The 26,501-nt window shown below is 34.6% G+C and overlaps 1 protein-coding gene across 6 annotated transcripts in view; it reads left to right on the top strand.

Moving 5' to 3' along the window:
• The window catches only part of Zwilch (zwilch kinetochore protein), a 33,608-nt gene that overhangs the window by 4,688 nt on the left and 2,419 nt on the right, over nucleotides 1–26,501 (top strand). For 4 of the 6 annotated variants that reach the window (XR_007106141.1, XM_047533887.1, XM_047533909.1 and 1 more), the window contains 15 exons: nucleotides 1,545–1,663; nucleotides 4,291–4,490; nucleotides 6,556–6,626; nucleotides 7,368–7,523; nucleotides 8,842–8,913; nucleotides 10,657–10,750; nucleotides 11,212–11,261; nucleotides 11,796–11,895; nucleotides 13,072–13,151; nucleotides 14,700–14,856; nucleotides 15,340–15,368; nucleotides 18,160–18,296; nucleotides 19,657–19,752; nucleotides 21,987–22,099; nucleotides 25,649–25,763. Coding sequence is in view for 4 of the 6 variants with exons in the window: in XM_047533887.1 (XP_047389843.1) it covers nucleotides 1,545–1,663; nucleotides 4,291–4,490; nucleotides 6,556–6,626; nucleotides 7,368–7,523; nucleotides 8,842–8,913; nucleotides 10,657–10,750; nucleotides 11,212–11,261; nucleotides 11,796–11,895; nucleotides 13,072–13,151; nucleotides 14,700–14,856; nucleotides 15,340–15,368; nucleotides 18,160–18,296; nucleotides 19,657–19,752; nucleotides 21,987–22,099; nucleotides 25,649–25,737 (1,563 nt within the window). In the remaining 2 variants the exon portion in view is untranslated. The remainder of the gene's footprint in view (nucleotides 1–1,544; nucleotides 1,664–4,290; nucleotides 4,491–6,555; nucleotides 6,627–7,367; nucleotides 7,524–8,841; nucleotides 8,914–10,656; nucleotides 10,751–11,211; nucleotides 11,262–11,795; nucleotides 11,896–13,071; nucleotides 13,152–14,699; nucleotides 14,857–15,339; nucleotides 15,369–18,159; nucleotides 18,297–19,656; nucleotides 19,753–21,986; nucleotides 22,100–25,648; nucleotides 25,764–26,501) is intronic. The other 2 variants (XR_007106144.1, XM_047533896.1) reach the window with 2 other exon arrangements.

Genomic DNA, 26,501 nt, shown 5'->3' with positions numbered 1-26,501 from the left:
GTTTTGTGGTTGTAAAATTCTTAATAAGCAGTTTTGTTTCCTTGGGAATAATCACAAACAAATTTTTCTATCAGCATTAGAGAGAGTGAATATAGTTCTTTTAGGAATAAGCATAGTGCTGTCTAGTAGAAATGTCAACATATATGTAGTCAAATTTTTAGTAGCTTTATTAAGAAAAAGAAACAAGTGAAATTATCAGTAAGGCAATAAAGTTGATTTTTTCTTTCTTTTTTTTTTTTTTTTTGTCCTGTGAATTTTGACACATATATTGATTCTCGTAATCACTGCCACAGTTAGGACAGTTCCATCTCGCCAAAAATCTCCCTGTTGCTAGTCCTTTGTAATCATATCCTCTCTTATCCTGTAACCACTGGTAGCCACTGGTCTCTTTTCTCTTACTATGGTTTTGTTTTTTTAAGAATGTCATAAATGGAATCATAATGTGCAAACTTTTGAGCCTGACTTCTTTTACTTAGTATAATGATTTTAAGGTTCACTCAGATTGTATCAATAGTTCATTTATTATTATTGCTGAATAGTATTCCATGATAAGGATGTATCCCAGTTTATTTACCCATTCACCCTTTGAGGGACATTTGGATTATTTTTAGTCTTTAGTATTATGAAAAGAGCAATTGTAAACATTCTTAAATATGTTTCCATATAAGCACACTTAGGTTCAGATTTTGGCTTTGCCACTTAACAGTTGTGATTCTAGGCAAGTTATTTAGCCTTTTGCTACCTCAGTTTTCCCACCTATAAGGGATGATAAGAATAATGTCTAGTTCAGGATTTTTATGACGAATAAAAGATAACTTAGAACAATAATGCTTGAGAAGTGTTAACTCTTACAATTACTATTGTTATTGCCAAAGCTAAGCTACTTAACTATTCTGTAAATACATAGATATTGTAATCCTATAACACCAATGACAGCTGTTGATAGTCCTAAGAGGAATAGGTACAAGAAGTGAAAACTGGAGCTAAGATCAAAACCCAGAAAGAAGGTCTTCTAGTTTGGGAAATGAAAAATCCAGCAAAATCCAGGAGGTTCTCTTGGGTTTCCCATGGTATTTTATCTTTAGCTTGATTTACATTGATATTGGTTGTATCATTTTGTGCATGTTGGAGCACTTTTCTAGTGACATCAGATGTTTCCTTTACCAGGAGCAACTAAAATCTGTATCTTTTTTGGGACAGTGAAAATGCTTCTCATGGCACGATTTATTGGTACCAAACTAGTCTGTGTCTACAACCCAATCATTTGTGCTTATGGGTATAGAAATGAGCACATTAGGGGAGAAGGGAAAAAAAAATAATGAATCAAACATCATTGCCCTATGTAAATGTATGATTACACAAATGGTATGCCTTGACTCCATGTACAAATAGAAAAAGAACATGTATCCCATTTGTATACAATAATAATAAAAAAAAAAAAAATGAGCACATTATGTTCTGTCCGTAGTTATTCCCTTGCATAGTAAGGAATTGACTGTTAAGTGCTGTTTTATCTGGTTAAATAATTAAAAACATTTTGAAAGCCATTAGAAAAGGAAGAAACAAGTCATGCTGAAGAACCACAGTCTGAAGAAACTGCTATTTCTGATTTCTCTACTGGTGAAAATGTTGGACCACTTGCTTTACCAGTTGGGAGAGCAAGGTAAGTTTTTTCCTTAGCATGGAGGTGGGGTGAATTTAATTTGAATCATTCTTGTAAACATTGGGAAAAAATAGGCATCATCTAGCACCCAGATATCTCCCGTCCTTTCACTCTCCCCTAAGATATACAAGCCCAGCTCTCTAAGGATAGCTCCATTAGGATATTCCATAGGCATCATGAATACGCAGGAAGACCACAGTTATCTTGCCTTCTCCATCCTTCTTTTCCAATTTGTTGTTGCTTGTTTTCCTTTTGTTTAAACTGGCTCTTCTCCAATTTTTTTTTCCTCGCTACTGCCACAGTGATCTTTTTGGTTTTGGTGCTAGGACTCAATTGAACCTAGGACCTCAGGCAAGTGCTTTTATCACTGAGCTGTATCACCAATCCCATACTAATCCTTATAAAATGAAAACCTCAGCATGTTGCTTAAAATCCTTCAGTGGTCTTCATTCCCTTCATGATAAAATCCAGATTCCTCATGAGTAACATGAACTTTCATTCTCATGAAATGGTACCATACCCCGTAGGCATTGGAAATATTCAGGGATATTTTTAGTTGTCATAACCATAAGGGGAACTTCTGGCATTTAGTGGGATTGGACTATGGATGGTATATGTCCTGCAATGCATGGAGTTTTCCTGCAAAACAGGGAATTACTCCACCCAAGATGACATTGTGCCCTTTTAGAAACCTTAATGCCTCTGTCTGCCTCTTCAGCTTCACTTCCTGTCTCCCTGCTTTGTAGCCATATGCAGTTCCCTTTGCCCAACCTTTGCATACTTCCAAAAGAAAAAATTCCTTGTCTTCAAGGAGTTCTGGAGGATAGAGTCATAAAAATATTAACATTAGAGGGTGATAGCTACTGTAACAGTGTTCACAAAGTGACTTTTGTTTGTGCAGGTTTGTTTTGTTTTTGTTACTTTGTGCAAGTTTTAAAAAAATTTATGTAGCTAAATTAATTGGTCTTTTCTTCCATGACTTCTTGAGTTTAAGTCCTAATATAGGCTATTTTCTTTTCTCCCAGACAACTTGAAGCATAATTTATATTGTTTTCATCAACCAGTGTTTTTTGGATTGATTCATATGCTTATCATTTCTTTGCTTTCTATTTCTTCTTGCATTTTAGACCATCTTAGAAATTTCTTTTCTGAACATCTGATCATAGTAAATTTAGTTTTCATCTATTTGAAAAACAGAAACTTAAGCACATTTTGTGGGTAACCTTTTGTTTTTATATACTTACAAATTTTTAGAAAGTTACAAGAATAGTACAAGAATTTCTGTGTACCCTTAAATTCACCAATTATTTTATTTTGCTAAATCTGCTGCAATTCTCTCTTTAATCTCTCCCCCTCCTTGTAGATCCATACATGAAAAGCAGTATATATGTTGTATATGTATGTGTATAGAACAATATAACTATTGTTAATTATATATTGTCATTTTTAATACAATACTTGTAACTATTAAAATATTTATAGTGTGTGTACATATGCATGTTATGAATATGCATATGCTTAACTATGTATAAAATATGCCTACCACTCACATATGCAAATGCAATTTTTAAAATGAAGTGGAGATGGTATACTGAAAAAGCTTTATTCTTTTATTCCCAAACACTTCACTGTGTACTTCCTAAGAACAAGTATATTCTTATGTAACCATAGAATAGTGATCAAAATCTGAAAATTTTAGCATAATTATAATATTAGTATCTAATTCAGAGATCATATTCTGATTTCCTTAAGTATCCAAGTGACACATGACTTGGAATGTCTTGTGGTGTGCTTATTGGTTCCTACTTCTTTCTTTTTTTTTTAGTTGTCGATGGACCTTTATTTTAATAATTTATTTATATGTGGTACTGAGAATCGAATCCAGTGCCTCACACATGCTAGGCAAGCACTCTACCTCTGAGCTACAACCTCAGCCCCTTATATTTCTTTAGATGATCTCTCATACCCGATTTCCATTCTCACCCTTCACCATTAGTAGCTGCTCCCATCCATTTTGGACTCTAACTTTGTGTCTGTGTTTCTTGATCAGTTGGTGTGCCTTATTCTCACATCTCTGGGTGAATATACATATATGTATACTTACACATCTTGCTATTTCATTTCCAAATTGTTGTTTTTATGAGACTAAGTATGGTGTTACTTTTTTGCCAGGGTACTGGGAATTGAACTCAGGGGCACTAAACCACTGAACCACATCCCAGTCCTATTTTGTATTTTATTTTTTATTTTTGTATTTTGTATTTTATTTAGGGTCTCACTGAGTTCCTTAGTGCCTCGCTTTTTGCCAAGGCTGACTATGAACTCACGATCCTCCTGCCTCAGTCTCCCAGGCCTCTGGGATTACAGGTGTGCACCCTGCACCTGGCATGGTGTTATTTTTTATTTTTTACTTTTAATTTATTTTAAATCAAAGTTATTTGTTTATTTTTGCAGTTCTAGGCATCAAACCCAAGGCCTAACACTTTTGTTTTGGTTATGGTACTGGGATCAGACCCAGGCCTCTCCAATGTTAAACATGTGTTACTGAGCTACATCCTCAGCCCAAAAAGAAAATTCTTGATTTTGTTATCTACCTAATATTTGTTCTTCTTACTCTTGTTTTCAAGGCAGTTAATTGGACTTTACACCATGGCTCACAATCCTAATATGACCCATTTGAAGATGAATCAGCCAGTCACTGCCCTTCCTCCCCTTTGGATTAGATGTGATGGTTCAGATCCTGAAAGTACCTGTTGGCTAGGAGCTGAGCTAATCACAACAAATGAGAGTGTTACAGGAATTGTCTTATATGTGGTTAGTTGTAAAGGTGAGTGCTTACTCTTTGTATTTATTTGTATAATTAGTGTTTTGTGATTTTTACTGAGAATTGATATTAAAGGGGAAGTACACACAGTGGGACTTCAGTTAATTACATGAAGTTACTCCACTGTTAAACTTGCAGCATGTAGGGAAGATTCCAGAAAAAAAAAAGGTCTGGACAGGAGGTTATGCCTGTTTTGTTCATGTTTCATTTGATTCATATTTGTATATTTTCAGAAATTTGTATTAGAGCATAAAGAACTGAACATAATAATTCCAATCTCATAGTAGATATTTAATCATATTTTTTTAAATTTTTTTTATTTTTGAGACATGGTCTCACTAAGTTCCTTAGGGCTTCAGCTTCCTGAGTCGCTGGGATTAAGGCATCCACCACCCTACCCAGCTTTAATTACATTTTTGATGGTGGTATTGACCTTTGTTTCACTTTTACTTTTTTTAATTTTTATTTTAATTTTTTAGCTGGAATAAACTTTAAATTACTGTTCCTTTTTGATTTTATTATCCAGCTGCTCCCTTATCAGACCTCATCTTTTTTAATTTTTATTTTTTGTTTACTTTCCTCCATTCATTTACATGCTCTTCTGAGACAACTTTAAGTTCTTCCAGCTTTGGACAATAACTGCTTTTAGAAACTATAAATTAGTTACAAGAGAACAGTTGCCTGAGAGTCAGAATTTTTTTAAAAAATGGAGCATGTGTATTATGTGGCCAGAGTCTTCACTCTGACTTGGTTATGAGACTAAACCATTCCTCTCTGCTCTAACATCAAAGGAAGCAGCATTATTCTAGCAGCATCCATCTTGTTTAAACCTTCCACTGTTAGAGATTTGAGGTTTCATGATTTATTTTATGCTCATAGCTGATGTGACTAAAGAATTGGTATTGAATTTATTGCATCAGCAGAACAGAAAAAGTGAGGTATTTTATGCATGTCAATAAAGGAATGACCTGTTATTGTTCTACAGAGAGTGGAAATTGGAAGTCAAACACCCTTTGTATTCCAGAATAGGTTCTCAAAACATTTTGTAATTTTCATTTAAATTGTTAGGAGACGTGGAGCTATTGGTTAATCTATCTTCCAATATACTCTTTAATATAGCCCTGAATAAATGATGAAAGTTGTGAATGGATGAGTGATCAACTAATAGTCTGCTAGTAATTGATTTATTTTTATTCAATAAAGTTGCATAAACCAGTGAGTTAGCTGCTTGGATTAATCAGTATGGGAAACAATCTTTTGTAAATGCAAAGCTGTTTTTGTATATACTGTTGGGATTTGCTTCGTTGTTTGACATCAAATGATAATGTAAACTTCAAAAGAGTGACTATTTTGCCATGTTTAAAGTGCACAGTCTGTTATAGGTTGACACATTGCTTGACCTAATTTATACAGAATTAATAAGCTATTCAAATAGTGTAGTTTTAATATGCTGCACATGACAATGGCAGCCCTGGAGTTCATAAATGGACTTTGGACCCAGCAGTTTTGAAATGTGTATGGAGTTTAAGAAATTTATTTTCCGGGTATATCACCCATCTAACTAAAATTATTTTTCACTGTGTACACTTGACAGCTGAAAAAAAAATGTGAGTAATAATCGGTCAAAATTTACAAAATAAAGTACTGTTTTGATGTGGGAATTGTCATGAGACTGTGTTGAAATGACTTAACTATGTGGGATATTGAGTATCCATTGAAATGAATTTGTTCAGCCATTTACATTAATGAGCATTTAAATGCAACAGATATCATTTCAGGTGACAACATGAATGAATAAACGTCAGTGCTATTGAATTTTTAAAAAAGTTTTGTTTTTTTTACTTGTCGATGGACCTTTATTTTATTTATTTACTTTCATGTGGTGCTGAGGAATAGCCCCTCACTGTTACATTTAAATAATCATTTCACTCACTGTGTTTTAAAATTTAATATCAATAATTATTAGTATTATGATAATCCTCAATTTAAAACATTATAATTTTCTATCTCTAACAATGTTATTTTGAATGGTGCCTTTAATTTTTTTTCTTTCTTTCATGTCCTATAGCTGATAAAAATTATTCTGTAAGTCTGGAAAATCTGAAAAATTCACACAAGAAAAGACATCACTTGTCTACTGTAAGTATTTCTCTTTCACTTTTTTCAAAATGTTATTCACTTGCCCTCCTAATTTAAATGTTTTCTTCAAACTTTAAATGTATCTCAATGGTAGAATGCTTGCTTTGCATGTGCAAGGCCTTGGGTTTGATCCTCAGTTCCCCCCACCCCCAAAAAAGAGGTTTTTTTACTCCCGAAATGACTAGATTTATCAAATTTATTTTCATATCTTACCAGCTAAGATGCAGTCATCCTTTGGTATCAATGGGAATTGGTTTTAGAACCTTCTCAGATACCAAAATCTTTTCAGTTGCTCAGGTCCCTTATGTAAAACGGTGTGTAGTATTTCCATATAACTGATGCATATCCTCTTTTGCACCTAAAATCACCTCTAGTTACTTATAATAGCAAATACAGTATAAATGCTTTGTAAATTGTTGCTATATTTTATTATTCAGAAAATAATGACAAGTAAAATTCTGTACATATTCAATACAGATGTAGTTTTTAAAATGATATTTTTGCTCCATGGTTGGTGCAGAACCCATGGATACAGAAGACTGACTATATGTGCCTTCTTGCCTTTAAGCTAATGTTTGTGGTTTAAAAAGAGCTGTCTTATTTTTCTATTTGGAATGAAAGTTTGGAGTAAGGTGCTTTTTTTAACCTTTGGGACAAGAATCAAAGTAGTTTTTGCAAAAATGGTCTTTTTGGCTGTTTGAAAACACAGTGCTAAGGGTCTGCTGGGTGCTCTCTTTTCAGGTAACAGCCAAAGGCTTTGCTCAGTATGAGCTCTTTAAGTCCACTGTTTTGGATGATACAGTCACCCCATCACAAACTACAGTCACTTTGGATATTTCCTGGAGTCCTGTTGATGAGATTCTTCAAATTCCCCCACTCTCTTCAACTGCAGTTCTGGTAGGAGTGGACTCAATTTTGTGCTTGGGTTTATGAGGCCCTTGAATGGTGGTTTACTTGCTCATTGCTGGGGCTGCATGCTTTCAGCTCCAGCAGTCACTGGGTATGAGGCTGGACAACTCTGAAAGTTTTGCCTTGCTCCTGGGGTCTTACCAGGGCATCCAGGGGAAGTTTTGCCAAGTGAACTGAGCCATCAGTTACTCATAACTCCACAGTTTTCTAGATTAATGAAGTCTCTTACATGGAGACTTAAAATGATTTATGGTTTCCTCTGTTCTTAAGAATGCAGGTATTGGCTGGGCCTGGTGGTACAGACGTGTAATCTCAGCCACTTGGGAGGCTGAGGCAGAAGGATCACAAGTTTGAGAGCCTTCATTGGCAACTAATTTAGTGAGATCCTGTCTCAAAATAAAAAATAGAAAGGACTGGGAATATACCTCAGAGGGAGAAGGCCCTTGGGTTCAATCTCTAGTACCACAAAAAATAAAAGTAAATAAAATTGCTAATAAAAATTCGTGTAGAAGATATTCTATCTTGGATACAGCTCTTTCTAAAATATTAAAAATAAAATCTGAAATGTTCAGTGGGGAAGTAGTTAAAATAGATATCCATTATGAAATATTATCCAGGCTTTAAAAAGTCATGTTTTAAAATGTCTTAATAACAGAAAATGTTTATTAAGAATAAAAGAAAATGTACAAAATAGTATATACAATAGGATCTCAATTATGTTTTTAAAAAATGTATGCATAGAAACCTGGATACTGTCAACAGTGATTCCCTTGGGTGGTAGGATTATGTATAATTCTTTATGTTTTTCTTTTCCTATAATAGGAATTTACATATATTGACCTTATTAAAAAAATTGTAAGGTCTTAAATTTGTAAAACTTTATCCTCTGACTAGGACAGTGCTCTACTGGTTTAGTTAGGAGTCTAATGAACATTTATTGGATTATTTTGGGTGTGTGATAATGCTATTATTATTAGTCTTGAGATACATTGATTGAAATTTCTTTTACCTGTCCTCTTGGAAATTCCATGTGGAAGAGCAGCAGTGCATGTGAGGAGGGCAATTGTTCATGTAGGTAACGTTGTCTTATGGCATGTAGAGGGGGTATGCAATGGCCTGGACTTAGGTTACTGTTTCAGGATGGCAGAGCCTGGGTAAAATGCTTTAAATGAGGTGCTGATCTAATTTTTCAGTTCATTGATGCTTTATAACATTTTTTAATGTGTGGTTGGTGTACCATGCAAGTTACTGAGACTTTTATGTAGCTATTGCCTATGAAAACTGACAGATTTGGGGTGCTTTTTAGAATATTAAAGTGGAATCAGGAGAACTCAGAGGTTATTTGAATCATCTTCACAGAGAACTGAAATTTCTCCTCGTAAGTAGTTTCCTTCTGGAATTCTTAACTTTCATTAACTTTCATGTTTTCATAAAAAACATTTGCAGATATCACTTTTTCTTTCTTTAAAATTTATATTAAATCTTAGGTATGCTTTAAATACTCTTAACAATTTGGGCAGATTGGTTTTACTTATGTGGTAATTGTACTTACAGTTTTAAAGAGAATTTTAATAACTACAAATCTTGAAACAACATGTATCCCATTTGTTTACAATAATTAAAAAAAAAATGTTCAAAATAAGAAAAAAGAAAAAAAAAAAAAAAAAAAAACTACAAATCTTTCCATTTTCTACCAGAGTGTTTGCTTTTTATTTATATGATTGGTCCCCCCAACCCTTTCCATGTGGGTCAATTTCCAGTTTATTCCAAATGGCCTGCTATTGATAACTGGAATTTTAATTGATGTTAAAGATTAATAAGTATGTGTTTCAAGAATATTTTGTTTCAGTAATTTTAGCTCTACCCTACAAATTGAATCTCAAGGGCTGGGGAGATAGCTCAGTTGGTAAAGTGCTTGCCTTACAAGCATAAGGCCCTGGGTTCGATCCCCAGCACCACAAAAAAACAAACAAACAGATTGAATCTCAAGAAGGTGCCTCATTTTAATGCAGTAGAAATTAAAAATAACCTGGCCTATAAAGCCAGTTATGATCCAGCTGCTGCCCTGCTCATTTCTTTTCATTTTTAAAAATATTTTTTAGATGTTCATAGACCTTTATTTTATTCATTTATTTATATGTGGTGCTGAGAATCGAACCCTGTGCCTCACACATGCTAGGCAAGTGCTCTACTACTGAGCCACAACTCCAGCTCATTTCTTTTTTAAAACAGTTTTATTGAGATATAAATTATATTTCATATAATTCACTCATTTTAACTGTATGTTTCAGTGTTTTTTAGTATATTGATCCAAGATGTACATCAACATAATTAATTTTAAAACATTTTTATCACCCCTAAATGATATCTGGTACCCATTACACCCATTAGCATTCACTTCCCACCTCCACCAGCCCATGGCAATCTAATATACTTTCTATAGTACTTTGGTTCTTTATAGTGCCAAATAATATTCTGTTGTATAGATATACCTCATTATGTTTATCTAGTCATCAGCTGGTAAACATTTTAGTTTCTTCTTTTTGGCTGTTATGAATAATGGTGCTGTGAACATTCATATGAAAGTTTTTGTGTAGACATGTTTCACATTTCAAAGGTGGAGTTGCTAGGTCATATGGTAACTGCTTAACCTCTTAAGGGACTGCCAAACTTACTATTTTCCAAAGTGGTTGCACCATTTTACATTCCTACCAGCATTGTATGAAGGTTCCAGTTTCTTTGTATCCTTGTCAACACTTGATATTGTCAACTTTCAAAAATTATAGCCATTCTAGTGGGAAAAAACTAGTATCTTTTAGTTTTAATTTACATTTCTCTAATGATGTTGAACATATTTTCATGTGCTGTTGACTTTTTCTTTTCTAATTGGAATTACATAATTGTGTGATTTTTGAGCAAGTTTCTTAGCCTCAATGAAATGAGAGTAAAAGTAGTATCCACCTATAGAATTTTGTTAGGATTAAATAACATACTTCCACAGTGCCTGGATGTGGTAAACACTCAAGAAATGTTACTGAAATTAATAGTACTAAATACATCCTTATTGATTGAGCTTTGTTTTCTACTCACAAGCTTCTGAGCTTTTTAAAATCTCCCATAGGTTTTGGCTGATGGTTTGAAGACTGGTGTGACTGAATGGCTTGAGCCTCTGGAAGCAAAATCTGCTATTGAACTTGTGCAGGAGTTTCTGAATGGTGTTTATCTTCCCAATTCACTCTTTTTGCGGGGAATGGGGTATTGAAGATTGAATCCAGGGCGCTCTACTACTGAGCTATATTCTCAGCCCTTTTCATTTTTCATTTTTTGAGATGTCTTGCTAAATTGCCCCTGGGGAGCTCCTAATTCACTCCTGTTTTTCTTAAGTGAGAATTTACACTTGCTATATTTAAATAGAAGTTCTCTTTGATGAAATAGTAACCCTGAGCACCTACCACGCATCCAACATTGTGTGTCAGGGACTTTCATGTTGCCTCGGTTCGTTCTCACACCCCTTCCTGATGGTTATCTATTGTTACTGCCACTGCAGAGTTAGGTAATTTGTTAAATTGCACACTTCTACTGTTCCCATTTGCCAGTTGAGAATAGGATTAGGATGAAAATAATTTGGAAAGCTGGAAAACAAAAATCAAATTAATAAACTTTCACCACTTTCTAGACTTAAATAAGTTGGATGGATTTGGTGATTCTACAAAAAAAGACATAGAGGTAAGTGATTATTATCAGTTAGAAATATACACTGGAATTGCTTTGGAAGTTTGTTTATGCTGTTACCTTGTCTCATCTCAAATGGATCTGGTACAGTTTCATATATATTAAGCTACTCAGTTACAGAGAAATGAATATGTCGATATACTATACAATGGTATTGCTGTAGTATATACTTTAAAATGATGTGTTATTATGCCATAATAAGGTATTATTAATTAAAACTAGATATGGTCTCATTTTGATGAAAAGGAAAATGGACACTGAGGTAATTTAATAAATATTACCATGTGGAAATAAAACTGAATACTCATTTCTAGGCATTATAGTTTTAAAACAACTTTAACTCTAGTTTTTCAAGTCTCTGTCTTGATATCAGTGAGTGAAAAGGTGTAGAAAATATATTCATGTTACTCTGTGTAACATGAGTAACTGAGTAAATCTGCAGTGTCTCAGAGCAGCATTTAAAAACTTAAGCTATTTCACTTTAAAAATAAACCAACTGACATTCTCTGAAACTTACTTCTTTTTCAGACAGTGAAGCACGACACTGCTGCAGTTGATAGGTCCGGACTTATCACAGTGAGGGGTGATCTTGATTTTGCTGAACAACTTTGGTGTAAAATGAGCAGCAGTAGGTGTCTACCATGATTAAAGTTTTTTTTCGTTATTTAAATCTTTTGGAAATAATGTAGTGTGTACTACTAGTCTATGTGGAAGTGTTTTTTTTTTTTTTAACATTTTTTTTCATTAACTTAGTTTTTGACAGTGATAATTTTTTTAAAAAAAATTTCTTTTCATACATGTATGTAGGGTAGTAATGTCCATCTCAATCCATCATCCTTCCCATCCTCACCCACCCCACCCCTCCCCTCACCCCCCTCTGTACAATCCAAAGTTCCTTCATTCTTCTCTTTCCCACCGCCCCACCCCCCACTATGGCTCAGCATAGGCTTATCAGAGAAAACATTTGGCCTTTGGTTTTTTGGGATTGGCTTATTTCACTTAGCATGATATTCTCCAGTTCCATCCATTTACCTGTAAGTGCCATAATTTCATTCTTCATTAAGACTGAGTAATATTCCATTGTGTATATGTACCACATTTTCTTTATCCATTCATCTGTTGAAAGTCATTAGGTTGGTTCTGTAGTTCTGCTATTGTGAGTTGAGTTGGGAAATCTGGTTTTGTATATTATCAAATTCATTACTAATATGTTGGCACGTTCTGCTCAAGAATTATACTAAGATAAAGCAATTTTATAAGTCTATTCTGCTTTTTAAAGTATTAGACTTTGCGTTATGTTTTATTTATGTGTTTGTTTATTTTTGGTACTGGGGATTGAACCCAGGTGCACTTGAGCCACATCCCTAGTCTTTTTATTTTTTATTTTGAGATAGGGTCTTTCTAAGTTACTTAGGGTCTTGTTAAGTTGCTGAGGCTGGCTTTGAACTCACAATCCTCCTGCCTCAGCCTCCCCAGTTGTTGGGATTATTGGCACGTACCACCCCCTGGATTATGTTATATTTATATGAACAAAAATATATGCCTAATAAAATTATAATTATTAGAACAGTCAAAAGTATTTAATATTTTGCTTAATATTTTGTTTTCTGGCAATTTCAGTTCAGTGTTTTACCTTAGAAATGCATTAAATCTTTCTTTTTTTTTTTTTCCCTTTAAAAGTTTTTCCTTTTCCACATCTCTAAAGTACAGTTTCTTATCTTCTAATTCATTTGTGTATCCTTAAGTTTAATGACATTTTGATCTATGGAAATATGAAAATAATGTGTCTGCCTTGGTTTTGAAGGTGTGGTTTCATATCAAGACTTGGTGAAATGTTTCACATTGATCATCCAGAATCTACAACGTGGTGATATACAGCCATGGGTAGGTTGAATAGCATGTGCTGGAATGTATTCTCAGTGACATAGCATGATGGGTAAGGACACAGGAACTGTAGCTACTAATATTGTCATTGTTAACTATCCTGTGTCTGAGTATTTCCACATATCAGTGATGAGAATAAAAACTGGGATAGTCTTTTTAAGAGCAGTTTTAAAGATGTGTTAAGATCCTCAAAATATAGCATGATCTTTGAACCATTCATTCTTTGGACAGAATCCACCCTACGCTCATTAACAAAAATATGTCAAGATTGTATATTTCAGAATGGTCACCATACTTCAGTATTGTAGCAAAAAATTATGAACACCTAAATTCCCCTTGTTAATGGAATGGCAAAGTACATAATGATATAGCTACATAATGGCCGACAAATGATGTGGAGAGATGCTTATAATGTTCAGTTAAAAAGAAAGGAGTATACACAGTTGTAAAAAAATGTAAATTTTAGAAAAATCTGAAAACAAGTATGCTAAAATCTTAACAGCGGTCAACTCTGGCAGAAGGGTTATAAGTGACTTTTTCAGATTACATTTCTGTACTTAACAAATTTTCCACACTGAAATTGTACCATTTTTACAATGAAGGAAAAGCTAAGTTAAAAGTTAGAAACAAAAAGATTCCTCCTTTAACAGGAATTTTAAATAACTTGGTTGTCAATTCATGACTGTAAAAGTTAAAAACTTTCATAGATGTGTGAAGCTCTGGGTTCAATCCCCAGCAACCCTCTCCACAAAGAAAAGGCCACCTTAGGTGTGAACAGAGGTACACTTCAGAGCAAAGGCTCTGCTTAGCTGGGCATTAGTGAGTCTAGGTATTTTAATTTTGGTTATTTGTAATTTTCTGTTAAAGAGTTTCTGTGTTTTTAAGATATTTACAAGTAAGATTCTTTTGTATACAGTGAGTGCAAATCAGGTGAAACTATTTTAAAAAATGCAAAAGGGGGCACTGGGGTTGTAGCTCAGCAGCTAAGTACTTGCCTAGCATGCATGAGGCACTGGGTTCCATCCTCAGCACCACATATGTCAATGAAATAAATTGGAGGTACTGTGTCCATCTATAACTAAAAGCATTTAAAAAATGAAAAAGATTGTGATAAAAGTTAAAAGAGAGATAATAGAAAATAGTGGGAAAGTGACACATTTTATATATGTTTAAAATGAATTGTTTAGCATTTAGAACTCATTAAATCTATAAGTTCATAGTTCTTTTAATTTGCAAATTATCAAGTTATATTGGATATCATAGCCATACAGGAATTCCTTATGATAAATGCCTGGGCTGTTGAGGGACAGTTTTTTTTCCCCTGCAGCTTAAGCTTATCACTTAGGGGTGGTAAGTTTAAACTCTTTTCTTAGTTGCTTTGAATTTTTCAACAAATAAACTAGAAATGACAGTTTAGAAACCGATGTATTCAAACAGTTTGTAGTGTCAGGAGATGAAGAATGAAAGGTTATAATTTTTATTTTATAGCTAATGCAGTTTACTTCTCTTTTGCATATTTATTGTTTTATAAAATTTCTTGATTTCTAGCTCCATAGTGGGAGTAACAGTCTACTAAGTAAGCTCATTCATCAGTCTTATCATGGAACCATGGAAACAGTTTCTCTCAGTGGGACTGTTCCACTTCAAATGCTTTTGGAAATTGGCTTGGACAAACTAAAAAAAGATTACATCAGTTTTTTCGTAGGTAAGTCCCTTTCCCAGCTCAAAACATTAAAAAGCATGTCCAGTTACCATTCATAGATATTTTCACATTTTATCTTTCTACTTGCCACTAGTCATTTGTAGTCCTGGCTTTGCCCCTGGATTACTGTTAAACAAGTATTTCTCTTCTCTGAGCCATTTTTGAAAAGATGTTAAATATAACTGTAGTTTCTGTTTGTTGGCTTGTAGTTCAAACATTTGAGATTTCGTGAGTTTAGTGAATTAAAAATCCTTTTATGAGATGCTGTTTTAACACCCAATGCTTGGTGCTTTTTATTAGAGCAAGCTGTAATCAGTGTTAGAGTAGTATTAGTATATATTTTATGGTGTAATATACCAGAAAAAATGGTCTTTTTTGAGGAAGTATTTAGCTTGATCATCTCGTTCATGTATGAACTATGAAATTTTACTTAAGTTCCTTAATATGTAATAAACTGGTTTGCATATATGTCTTTTTTCTCAATAGGTCAGGAACTTGCATCTTTGAATCACTTGGTGAGTTTTCTTAAATCTAAAATTGGTTTTTCTTTTGTTCAGCCTTTCTACCTATAAGTGTCTGTGTAATGTGCTCTAGGAAACATCAATAAGACATTTGATACCCTTAACTATTACTGTTTAATAAGACAGATGAAAAATTAATTGCTCAATGTCATTTCTCATTATTTATAAATTTTTGATACTGATACATGTTTGCATCCTGCCCTAGCCAATGTACTGCTACAACTCTATCTAGAATAGTTAGGGAATGCCTTCAACCCTATAAAGGAGGTATGTTTTATATTTGTCAACCCATTTGTATTAAAGAATTATTTTGCAAAAAATTTATAATTTTTTTTCTGGTACCAGGGATTGAGCCCACTTAACCACTGAGCCATATCCCTAGGCTTTTCTTTTTTTTGGGGGGGGGGGGGTTGGGGGAGATAGGATATCACTAAGTTGTTAAGACCTTGCTAAGTTGCTGAGACTGGCTTTGAACTTGTAATCCTCCTGCCTCAGCCTCCCAAATCACTAGGATTACAGGTGTGTGCCACCATGCCCAGCTAGGATGTTCTTTTGTTTTGTTTTGTTTTAATTAGTTATACATGACAATAGAGTACACTTTGACACATCATACATAATGGAATATAATTTCTTATTTTCTGATTGTACATGATGTAGAATCACACTAGTCATGTAGTCATATGTGTACATAGGATAGTAATGTCCAGTTCATTCTACTATCTTTCCTACTCTCATACCCCTCCCCTCCCTTCACTCCCCTTTACCTAATCCAAAGCACCTCTATTCTTCCCTAGCACACCCACACCCCTTAATGTGAATTAGCATCTGCATATCAGAGAAAACTTTTGGCCTTTGGTTTTTTGGGATTGGCTTATTTCACTTAGCATGATAGTCTCTAGTTTCATCTATTTACCAGCAAATACCAGAATTTCATTCTTCTAAAAGTCTGAGTTACATTACATTGTGTACATACATCATATTTTCTTTATCCATTCATCTGTTGAAGAATACCTAGATTGGTTCCATAGTTTAGCAATTGTGAGTTTAATGTATTGGTTCAGTATATTGGCTCAGGATCAATCTCAAGTCCTAGAGGTTACTCTCAGCCTTTGCCATAGCATGGCAGTTCCTTCAGAGTGAGCAGAAGCATCTCTAAGGCTTTGCTCTCTTCTGAAGGGCTTCCCTAATCTGGTTATTATAATGACCAAGAGATAATCTCCCTTTTGATACACTCATAGTCAATTTGTGACCTAATCATGGCAGTAAAATTCCTTAGTGTTTACAGGTTCTTGCCTAACTCAAGGGAAATGAATTATACAAGATGTGTACTGGAGGCTTGAGTCTTGGTGGCTATTGTCAAATCCTGCCTACCATATTTACCATGAACTATTTCCTTAGGCTGTCTTTTCAGAAATGGGATTAGAAGGTGTGACCTTTTTACGATGTTGGCATACATTGCCAATATTCTTTTCCAAGAGGCTATACGAACTTATCAATGATAAGTGAAAGTAGAATCTTATCAAAACACTTGCTTAGCTTGGCATGGTGGTGTATGCCTGTAATCCCAATGATTTTGGGAGGCTGAGGTGGGAGGATCTCAATTTGAAGCCAGCCTTAACAATTTATCAAGGCCCTAAACAACTTAGTAAGTCCCTGTGTCAAAATTAAAAATAAAAGTCTGGGGTTGTAGGTTGGTGATTAAGTGCTTGGGTTCATTCCCTGTACAAAAAAGATAGAAAGAAAAAATACTTGCTTAATTATTCAACACTTCAGGTTTACTATCTTTAGAGGTGGATACTTACATCAATTTAGCAAATATAGTGAAATTATGGATTTGCCATTCATTCCATCTGGGAAGTAAGGGGCCCACTTGGGTCCCTTGTTGAAGCAGTTCTGTGATTTGTCTTTACTAGAAAATATGTGTAATCTTTTGCTTAGAATAGTCCTGGTGAAGACTTTATTTACAGTTGAGTTAGGAATAGACACCATATTTGCAAAGATTCTGCTTATTCTTTTTGGTGGGTAGGGGTACTGGGAATTGAACCCAGGAGCACTTAACCACTGAGTTACATCCCCAGACCTTTGTATTTTTTATTTTGAGAAGAGTATTGCTAAGTTGCTTAGGGCCTCCCTAAGTTGCTGAGGCTGAATTTAAACTTGTAATCCTCCAGCCTCAACTTCCCACATTGCTGGGATTACAGGTAGGCACCACCACACCCAACAGATTCTGCTTATTCTTTAACTCCCTGTTTTGATTATACTTTTTTCTTTTTTGTTTTTATTAGTGTATTATAGTTATACGTAATACTGGTGTTCATTTTTTATGTAATTGTACATGCATGGAACATAATTTGCTCCATTTCAATTCCCCCACTCCACTTCATCTTTCCCTCCTCTCCCCCCTCCCCCATCCCCCTTCCTTTACCTTACTGGTCTTCCTTCTACTTATTTGTAGTTTTGTTTGTAATTAATGCTTCTAGATGTACATAAAGATGGGAGCTGGACATGGTGTTGCACACCTGTAATTCCAGTGACTTGAGAGGCTGAGGCAAGAGTATCATAAGTTCAAGAACACTCTCAGCAAATTAGTGAGACCTGGTCTCCAAATAAAAAAATTAAAAAGGGCTGAAGATATAACTCAGTGGTAAAGTGCCTGTGAGTTCAATTCCAAGTACCAAAAAAAAAAAAGTACACATAAAGGTGAAATTCACGGTGATGTATTCATATATGTACATAGCATAATTTGGTCAGTTTCAGTTCTTTTTTGTACTTTTTTTCCTTCCAGGAATACTTCATTTCTTCATCAGTAGATATACAAGAACAGGTTTATCGTGTTCAAAAACTTCACCATATTCTAGAAATAATAGTTAGTTGCATGCTTTTCATTCGACTTCAGCATGAGCTCCTCTTTTCTTTAATGCAGTAAGTATTTATTGTTTACTTTGTAGCAACATCTTCTTTTCTGAGTCCCAGCTGTTTGGGGGGCTGAGGCAGGAGAATCTCAAGCCTGGGCAACTTAGTGAGGCATTGTCTCAAAATAAAATTGAAAGTGCTGGGGGTGTAGCTTAGTGGTAGAGCACTTGCCTAGCATGTGCAGGGCCCCGGGTTTGATCCCTAGTTCTGGAAAACAAAGAAGGAATGTGGGTATTCTTTTCTGAAAACCTGCAGCCAAAATAAGTAGGTTTTGTTGCCAATTTGGATAGAACCTGTTCACCCTGTCTTCACCTTAGTATGGTTCTAGGTCAATATCATAGGAAGGAAAGGGTTTTAGAGTCAAAATAATCAGATTTGACACTTGACTCTATCACTTTTTAACTTCTTAGGAAGTTTCCTCTCACTGAATCTTGTTTCCTCATCTATTAAAAGGATCATTAGATCCATTATAGGTTATTAAACCTCCTGTGTGTGTTGTAAGGATTAAATTATATAATGTGTATAAGGTACCTGACACTTAATTGGTGTTTAATAAATATTGTTTCTTTTCTTTACATCACTATAAATCTGAGTCAGACTTATCATTATCAGCCATCTATATGATAACTGGATGAAATCAGATAGAAACTGGATTTCTTTCAGTTGGATTGCTGTAGTTAGAGATTCTGAACAGTTTAAGAACAATTTGGAATTATCCTTATACATGTAAATGCTGGTGTTTTACATGTATTAGAGGCCTCAAACAATGAATAAATGAACCATTGGACCTTTTCCAAATTTAGAGTTTGCCTCAATTATAAAGAGAAAGGTTTGAAATTGTTAGTTTTTACAGAACCTAGAAGAATTATTTTCATTAAAGATCAATAGTATAATTGAGTTAACTCATACCCCAGACTCTGCAAACCATGGAGGGCATGTCTTTGTCTCTCTTCTACCTCATTATGTTTTTGTGTTTCTGATACTGCTCTCTCCCAACTTAAGCCTTTACTTAGGCTCAACTGAAGCATATTAAGCATGTTTTTATATTTATGAGAAATATGTCCACTGTTAATTTTTTTTAAAGTGCTTGACTTAGCACCCCTGGATCCAATACCCAGTTTAAAAAAAAAAGGGGGGGGGGAAGACAGGGGAATGTTGAGATTTCCTTTCAATGAAAAAGAAAAAAAAAAAAAAAACCTAAGTTAGTTGGGCAGATGCCATTTTGTTTTTTATTTTTGCAGCTCTGAAATCATTTATTGATGTTGTAGTAGGTGGTACTCAGTATAGTGTTTCTGGTATTCTAAAGAAAGCCTTTATTGCAAATGACTCTTTTCCAAAAGAGGTTTTTATTTTTGTTTTGTTTTTTTAGATCCTGCATAAAATACTATAAACAAAATCCTCTTGATGAGCAACACATTTTTCAGCTGCCAGTTAGACCAGCTGCTATAAAAAACTTATATCAAAGGTAAGCAATTTAATAATTTTGCCTTAAGTCCAGCCATGATTCCTGGCAATTTTGGTGTCTGTAGCTCATGGGGACCTTGTAATCCAGACCTTTTCCCCTCTGAAACCTGCATCTGTCCATAGTCCAGTAGTTCTCCCTTTCTTTCTCCTAGACCTTGTATCAGCTGTCTTTAGATTGTCAAGCCTCTAGTTTTCATTTTGTTCTCAATTTGAAATTCTTCACAGAAGAGAGTAGAAAGTAGAGCCAGAAAGGAAATGACAGATTGGGGGAAAAAATGATCAGGAGAGTGGCAAGGCCAAGGGTATGGCTGTGGTAGTGAAAGGAGAATATGGGATTGGGGAGGTAGGAACTGTGAGGCTGAGGTGATGGGTTAGTTATCTGCTTGGGCACTGAGGTTCCTACAAGTGATGATCTCCCCTGATTCTTCCCTCCACATAGAAAATACTTGAAGTTTCTTTCTTACTATAGCCACAGTTGATATCCTCCCTCTATTTAGTTCTTCCTTAGACCCCCATCCGTCCCCTGAAACAGCTCAGGTAGCAGTCCCCAAGGGCCAGTCATTGCCAAATTCAGTGGATGCTTTTCAGTAAAAGAACGTTTTTTTAGCTCTTTGCATGCCACCAGTTTTCTCTTGAGTAAGCACCTATAGGCTTTTTGGTGTTTAGCACTATAGTTTTCTTAAACCTGTTTTTTTCCTTAGTTTTTGTGACATGCATTCTGTCTTAACTTTAATTCTACTTCTCTGGCCCACCTCCAACTGAGAATCCTTTTTTCAAGTTCTTGGTCAACCTGCTTCTTATATGTGCATTTTTACCAGAACTCTCCTGTTTGCTCTTTTTTCTTGTGACCTCTCTCTTCCCTGGATGATTGCTTTCATACTCAAGGCTTCAGTTGCTCTGGGCTAATGGTAATTTATAATCTGTCTTCAGCTTCTTCTGAGCTTCAGACCCAAGTTTCTAAATGCCTATTAGATGTGAATCCCCAGCTTCAGTGTTGTGTAGTTAGTCTAGAATCTAATACTGAACCAGTTGTTGGAGAGCTAGTGTACAACTTGGCAACTATGTATTATTGTATTTATGAAAACTACTAGAATAGATTTTACATATTCTCACCAATAAAATGGTAACTATGAGGTAATATATGTGTTAATCAACTTGATTTAGCCATTCTACAATGTATATATATTTCAAATCATGTTGTATACTCACACAATTTTAGTTAGTTAAAAATTAGTAAAATGTTAAAATAACAAAAAGTCCCTAGTTCTCTTTTTCCTCCTGCATTTCTTCTTTCAAGTGACCACCATTAATATCCACCTAATACCTAAAATAGAAACCTGAGACTTATTCTCCACTAATTGTTGTCCTATACTCCCTCCTTTAAATGATTACCAAGTCACAATTAAAGAAATGGAAAAAATAAAATAAAATAAATGGTTACAAAGTCCTGCCCTTGTTTGGTATCACTTGAATTCAGCCCTTTCTTCACATCATCATTACTTTCTTTACATCTGTATCTTTCGTACTGGACTGTGGTAAAATCCTCTTTCCTAACCATTCTCTTTACCAACATTATCTTTCTCAATGTTACTGCCAAAGTTATCTTCTAAAATGAACACATCCTTTTGTGATTTCCTTCTGTTTAAGTGATTCCCTCTTACCTTTAGGACAGTGCTCCCGTGCCCTGATGTGGTCTTTAAGGTCTCCTGTGCCTGGCTGCTTTACCTTTCTGGCCCAGGTGATGCCACATACTCCACCTTCCTTTTGAGTCAGGGATGCTCTCATTGCCTTTCTTCAGATGTTTCACACTCACCCCTTGCTGCCCATGCATGTGTCATTTCTTCATCCTAGACCTTGTCTGCTCAATTAACTCATTGTTTTATACTCATTCAAATGCCATAATCCCTGAGGGTTCTTTCTCAACTCTGCAGTCCCCAGTCTGAGTCAGATTCTGGCCTTCTATTGTCCTCTAACAGTGTTTCATTATTGCTTTTGTTTTTGTTTGTTTGTTTGTTTTTTGCATTGAATTGTCAAATTATTATTTATATTCTTGTTTCTTTTCCTCTCTTGATTGCATTTCTCAAGAATGGAAGTTGTGACCTGTTTTTCTCTTCTTCAGTACTTATCCCATAAGGACTTCAATAAATGACTAAACAGAAAATAGCTGTTCATTGTTTTGTTTTCTAATGTTTTTCTTTTTCTTTCTTTCTTTCTTTTTTTTTTTTTTTGTCTTAGAGAAAAGCCACAGAAATGGAGAGTAGAAATAAATAGCGGTCAGAAGAAGGTTAAAACAGTTTGGCAATTGAGTGACAGTTCACCTGTAGATCATCTGAATTTTCACAAACCTGGTAAAGATGATTTGTAATCTGTTTAGATAAATTATTCTAAGTGAAAATAAACTAAATTTTTCTGGAAGGGATTATTAGTACAGCTCTTGTGCTTACTTTTAAATAATTTTCCTGAACTGAGTGCAAATACACTTTTTTTTTTTTTTTTTTTTTGCATTGCTTGGAATTGAAACCAGTGGCACTCTACTACTGAACTACATCCCCATCCCCCACCCCCTTTTTTTTTTTTTTTTCAAGAGAGGGTTTCACTAAATTACCCAGGCTGAGCTAAAACAAACTGATTCTCCCAGACAGACAGACATTTGTGCCAGTGTAATGCTTAGAAAAATTGAGTGCATAATAATCATGAAAGAGTGCTTATTTTTTTGTTCTTTTTTGGGGTACTGGATACTGAACCCAGGAGTGCTTTACCATTGAGCCACATCCCCAGCCCTTTATGTTTTTTATTTTGAGAAAGGGTCTCACTAAATTAGGGCCTTGCTAAGTTGCTGAGGCTGGCCTCAAACTTGTGATCCTCATGCCTCAGTCTCCTGGGTCACTGAGATTACAGGTGTGCACTACCATGCCCAGCTTATGAAAGTGTGCTTTTCCTTTTTATCCTGGGTAGGGAAACTCTAATCACATGACCTCATGTAGGGACATAGGTGTAAAAATAGGTTTTAAGATGGAAATGCTAGTTCATACTCCACCCTGTGCACTCTTTAAAGTTGTGTTATTTCTGCCCTAGTGTCTTCTCTGTGACTAAGGTAAGGGTTAAAATTTCTTGTACTATGTCAGTGATCGTCCATGGTCCATGTTAGTTGTGTAATTAGCTGGCTTAATAAGTCTTCCTCCTTCAGCATCTGTAAACCTTTATCTTCAGGCATATAGGTTATGATGAAGTTGTTTCTTGCGCCTATAGGTCTTGAACAGCTACATTCAGATATTGCTAGGATTGTTTCAAAACAAATCTCATAGTTTTCTAACAAAGTCTAAGAATTCAGAGGCCTTAATCAGCCACTGCTGGGAATACAAATAATTCTGTTTTACTCATTGATACCTTTCAAAATTATTTCCAGACAATGTTTATTCTTCTCCCCCAAATCTATTTTAGAAACTTCTGTCAGTCAGGACTCTGTATAGATAGCTCACTGTAAAAGTCCCCCAAAAATGAAAAGAATTTTTCCAGGAGCCATCAGTTAAAATCATGCCTTGTCTTTTCTGAGTGTGATATAAAACTTGGGCACTTTAAAAGATTGAAAGTCAATTTTAAAAATAGAAAATTTTCTGCATGACAAAAAATGCCAGAGGCAAAAACAATGGACAGATGACAAACTAGGAAAAGAAATTTATGGCCCGTGTTCAGAAAAGGAGCTGCATTCTCTACAATATTTAAAAAAAAAAAAAAAAAAAAAAAAAAAAAAAAAAAAAAACCTTTCAAGTCATAAAAAATAACTTAGTAGAAAAATGGGCAAATAATATGAACAGTTTATCAAAATGGAAATTTGAATGTTTCTTAAAAGGTGCTTGGAGGGGCTGGGGAGATAGCTCAGTCGGTAGAGTGCTTGCCCTGTAAGCACAAGGCCCTGGGTTCGATCCCCAGCACCCAAAAAAAAAAAGTGCTTGGGCTGGGGATATAGGTCTGTGGTACAGTGCTTGCCTTGAGAGTGGTAGAGTTCAATGCCTAGCACAGTAAAAAATTAAAATTAAAAAAATAAATAAAAGGCGTTCAGCCCTACCCGTTAAAAAAAAGAGAAATGCAAATTTATGTAGATAACCATTTTTTACCTGGTTAGAGTAACAAAGATCAAAAGCTTTAGTGTCACTGTGACGGTATGGGTGTGAGGTAGTAGGCAGTAAACCACATACTTTGCCAGTTTGAGTGTAAAATTGTACAGCCTCTAGAGGGTGATATCCACTAGAATTGTAAAAGAGCATGTGCTTTAGCCTAGCAGTTCCATTAGGCAAGATATTCCACATATGTAATCAGACACCAGACATGTACAGACAGACCTTTGAACAATGCTATTAATTGTAGTGTTACTTATTGTAGCAAAAAACACAGGCTGGGACGTACAAAGAGGTCTAGAACCAAATGTGAGCCCAGAGTTGTGTAATGGTGATGGCAGAGGTGGTCCTTAACAGTCGTCTAGGGAACTATTAAAGTACTATTGCTCCAACCAAGTAAATCAGAATTTCTGGTGGGAGAGCCTGGACATCAATAATTTGCAAAGTTCTCCAGGTAGATCTAAGGTTGAAAACCACTCACTTAAACATTTTAACTTTATCTTTCATTTTGAGGAAGAAAACATGTATGACTTTTATGATTTAGAAGAAAGTTTTGAAGACATGGATATGCGATATAGTTGTGAAAAGTGCCATTTTAAAACTTAGGAGAAAATTCATGCAAGGTGAAACACCTGTTTTCCAATGATGCTGAATAAGCAAAGTATACTGAACATGTCTTTTAGAATCTTTTTGACACAAGTCACTTCAAAAAAAGGTGAAGATTATTTTGCATGTTAAAACAATTTGCTAATGAATGGGTCCAGTGACTCCTTTTATCAGAATAAAGAATTCTTAAGAAATTATATATTTTGTGTGCTTGAAAATGTACTCAGTTTTGGCTTAAACTTTATAATCTCTTCATACTATCCTATATTCTGAAAGTGTTTAGAAATTATTCAGTGATTTTGGGGCCAAAACAAGATACATTCTTAAAGAAGGACTTCTTTTGTAAGTTGTGAGCTATTCAAACAAAGCCCCAGTTGTAAACATTAAAGCTCAATAATGATTTATTTTTTGTTAGAGATATGCATTTTAAGAAGTTAGATTTTTGTATTGCATTGAACTTCACTTAAGTCAAAAACTAGTTTTTTAAGATACCTAATGGGTATTATGGTCTAAGTAGAACAGCTAACATCAAAAGTAGGTTACTTAAGAGAAAAGAATACACCTTTAGCTGCCATGAGAATAGAGAATGATGATTTAGAGTTAATGGTGTAGAAAAATGGTGTCTTGTAGAGTGCTGCCCACCCAGCGGGTGCTCGTAAATGATAACAGATAATGGCGAAAATTGAAAACTAAAATATTGCTCTACAAGGAAGTGGACCTAATCCTATGTAAATATTAGACTTTTTAAATTTTTTAAAATATGACAGTCTGATGAAGAATAAAATGGATATATATCTAGCTCTAAGACTACAAATCCTAAGTATTTCTTTTTTGAAATATATGTTAGATGGGAAAAAGACAATTTAACCTTAGTTTATGTGGCACAAGAAATAAAGCAGTAGATTCCCAAATGAAAAATACTGTTTTTTTCAAAATTGCTTTAAATTTTAGATTGTTCAGTCACATTTTAAATACATCAAGAGGGTTAATACTTAAATGGATTATCCTGGCTGACAGTGTCAGAGTTTTGGCCAAGTTTTATCTAATAGATTCTCTTAAAGTAGAAGATACATGCCATTCAGTCAACTTCTTGAATATTGTGCTGTTACAAAAGTCAGTGTAGAAAAATCAGCAGGGTGTTAAGCAATTTTGATCTTCCTGTCTTTCTGGTTACAGATTTTTCTGAATTAACACTAAATGGTAGCCTGGAAGAAAGGATATCCTTTACTAACATGGTTACATGCAGCCTGGTGCATTTCAAGTGAAGTGTGCTGAGGAGGTCCTCCATAAGGTATTTAAGTTCACTTTTTGTTCTTTTCAAATACATTGTTACCTTTTAGTTATTTCTACATTGTAAATGTTGATTTAATACATTAGGAATGTGGATTGTTTATCATAAAGGTTTACCAGATGTTACTTCCTTTCTACTTTCTATAGTCAATAGGTCAGTTTAATCCTAAAACGGTGGAAATGAAAAATTTTTTTTCTTTTGGAGTTGTAATGTTTTTGCATTTTAAATCTGTATAGTACAGCTGCAATTGTAGCTCAGTGGTAGAGTGATTGCCTAGCATGTGTGAGGCACTGGATTCCAGCCTCAGCCCACTTAAAAAAATATAAATAAATAAAATAAAGGTATTGTGTCCATCTACAACTAAAACAAATTTTTTAAAAAAAATCTGTATAGTAGAAAGAGTTGAATTTCAAAACCACTGATGAGAGGGAAAAATCCTGAATAAACATAGCATTTGATAATGAAAGCAGTTTTGTTAAAAACAGTTTATATCAGCCCAAACTATCAGACTAAGCCCCACACATAAACACCCTTTTAAAAATCTTTTAATTTCAGATAATATTAACCAAAAAAATTTATGGAATAACATTTTTTGCTATCTTACTTTGTGTTTCAGGAACAAAATTAAGGGGAATCAAATAATGAGTAAAATGTCAGGCATTGTATTTATCAGTCTTAAGCCGTGTTTTGTCCCCAAATAAATGGAGATTAATTTTAGTATAGTTAAGAATACAGTGA

The sequence above is a fragment of the Sciurus carolinensis genome, chromosome 2, assembly GCF_902686445.1.
Source record: "Sciurus carolinensis chromosome 2, mSciCar1.2, whole genome shotgun sequence".
NCBI classification, from domain to species: domain Eukaryota; kingdom Metazoa; phylum Chordata; class Mammalia; order Rodentia; family Sciuridae; genus Sciurus; species Sciurus carolinensis.
Note: the sequence above shows the minus strand (reverse complement) of the source record. Positions and strands in the feature narration are given on the sequence as shown.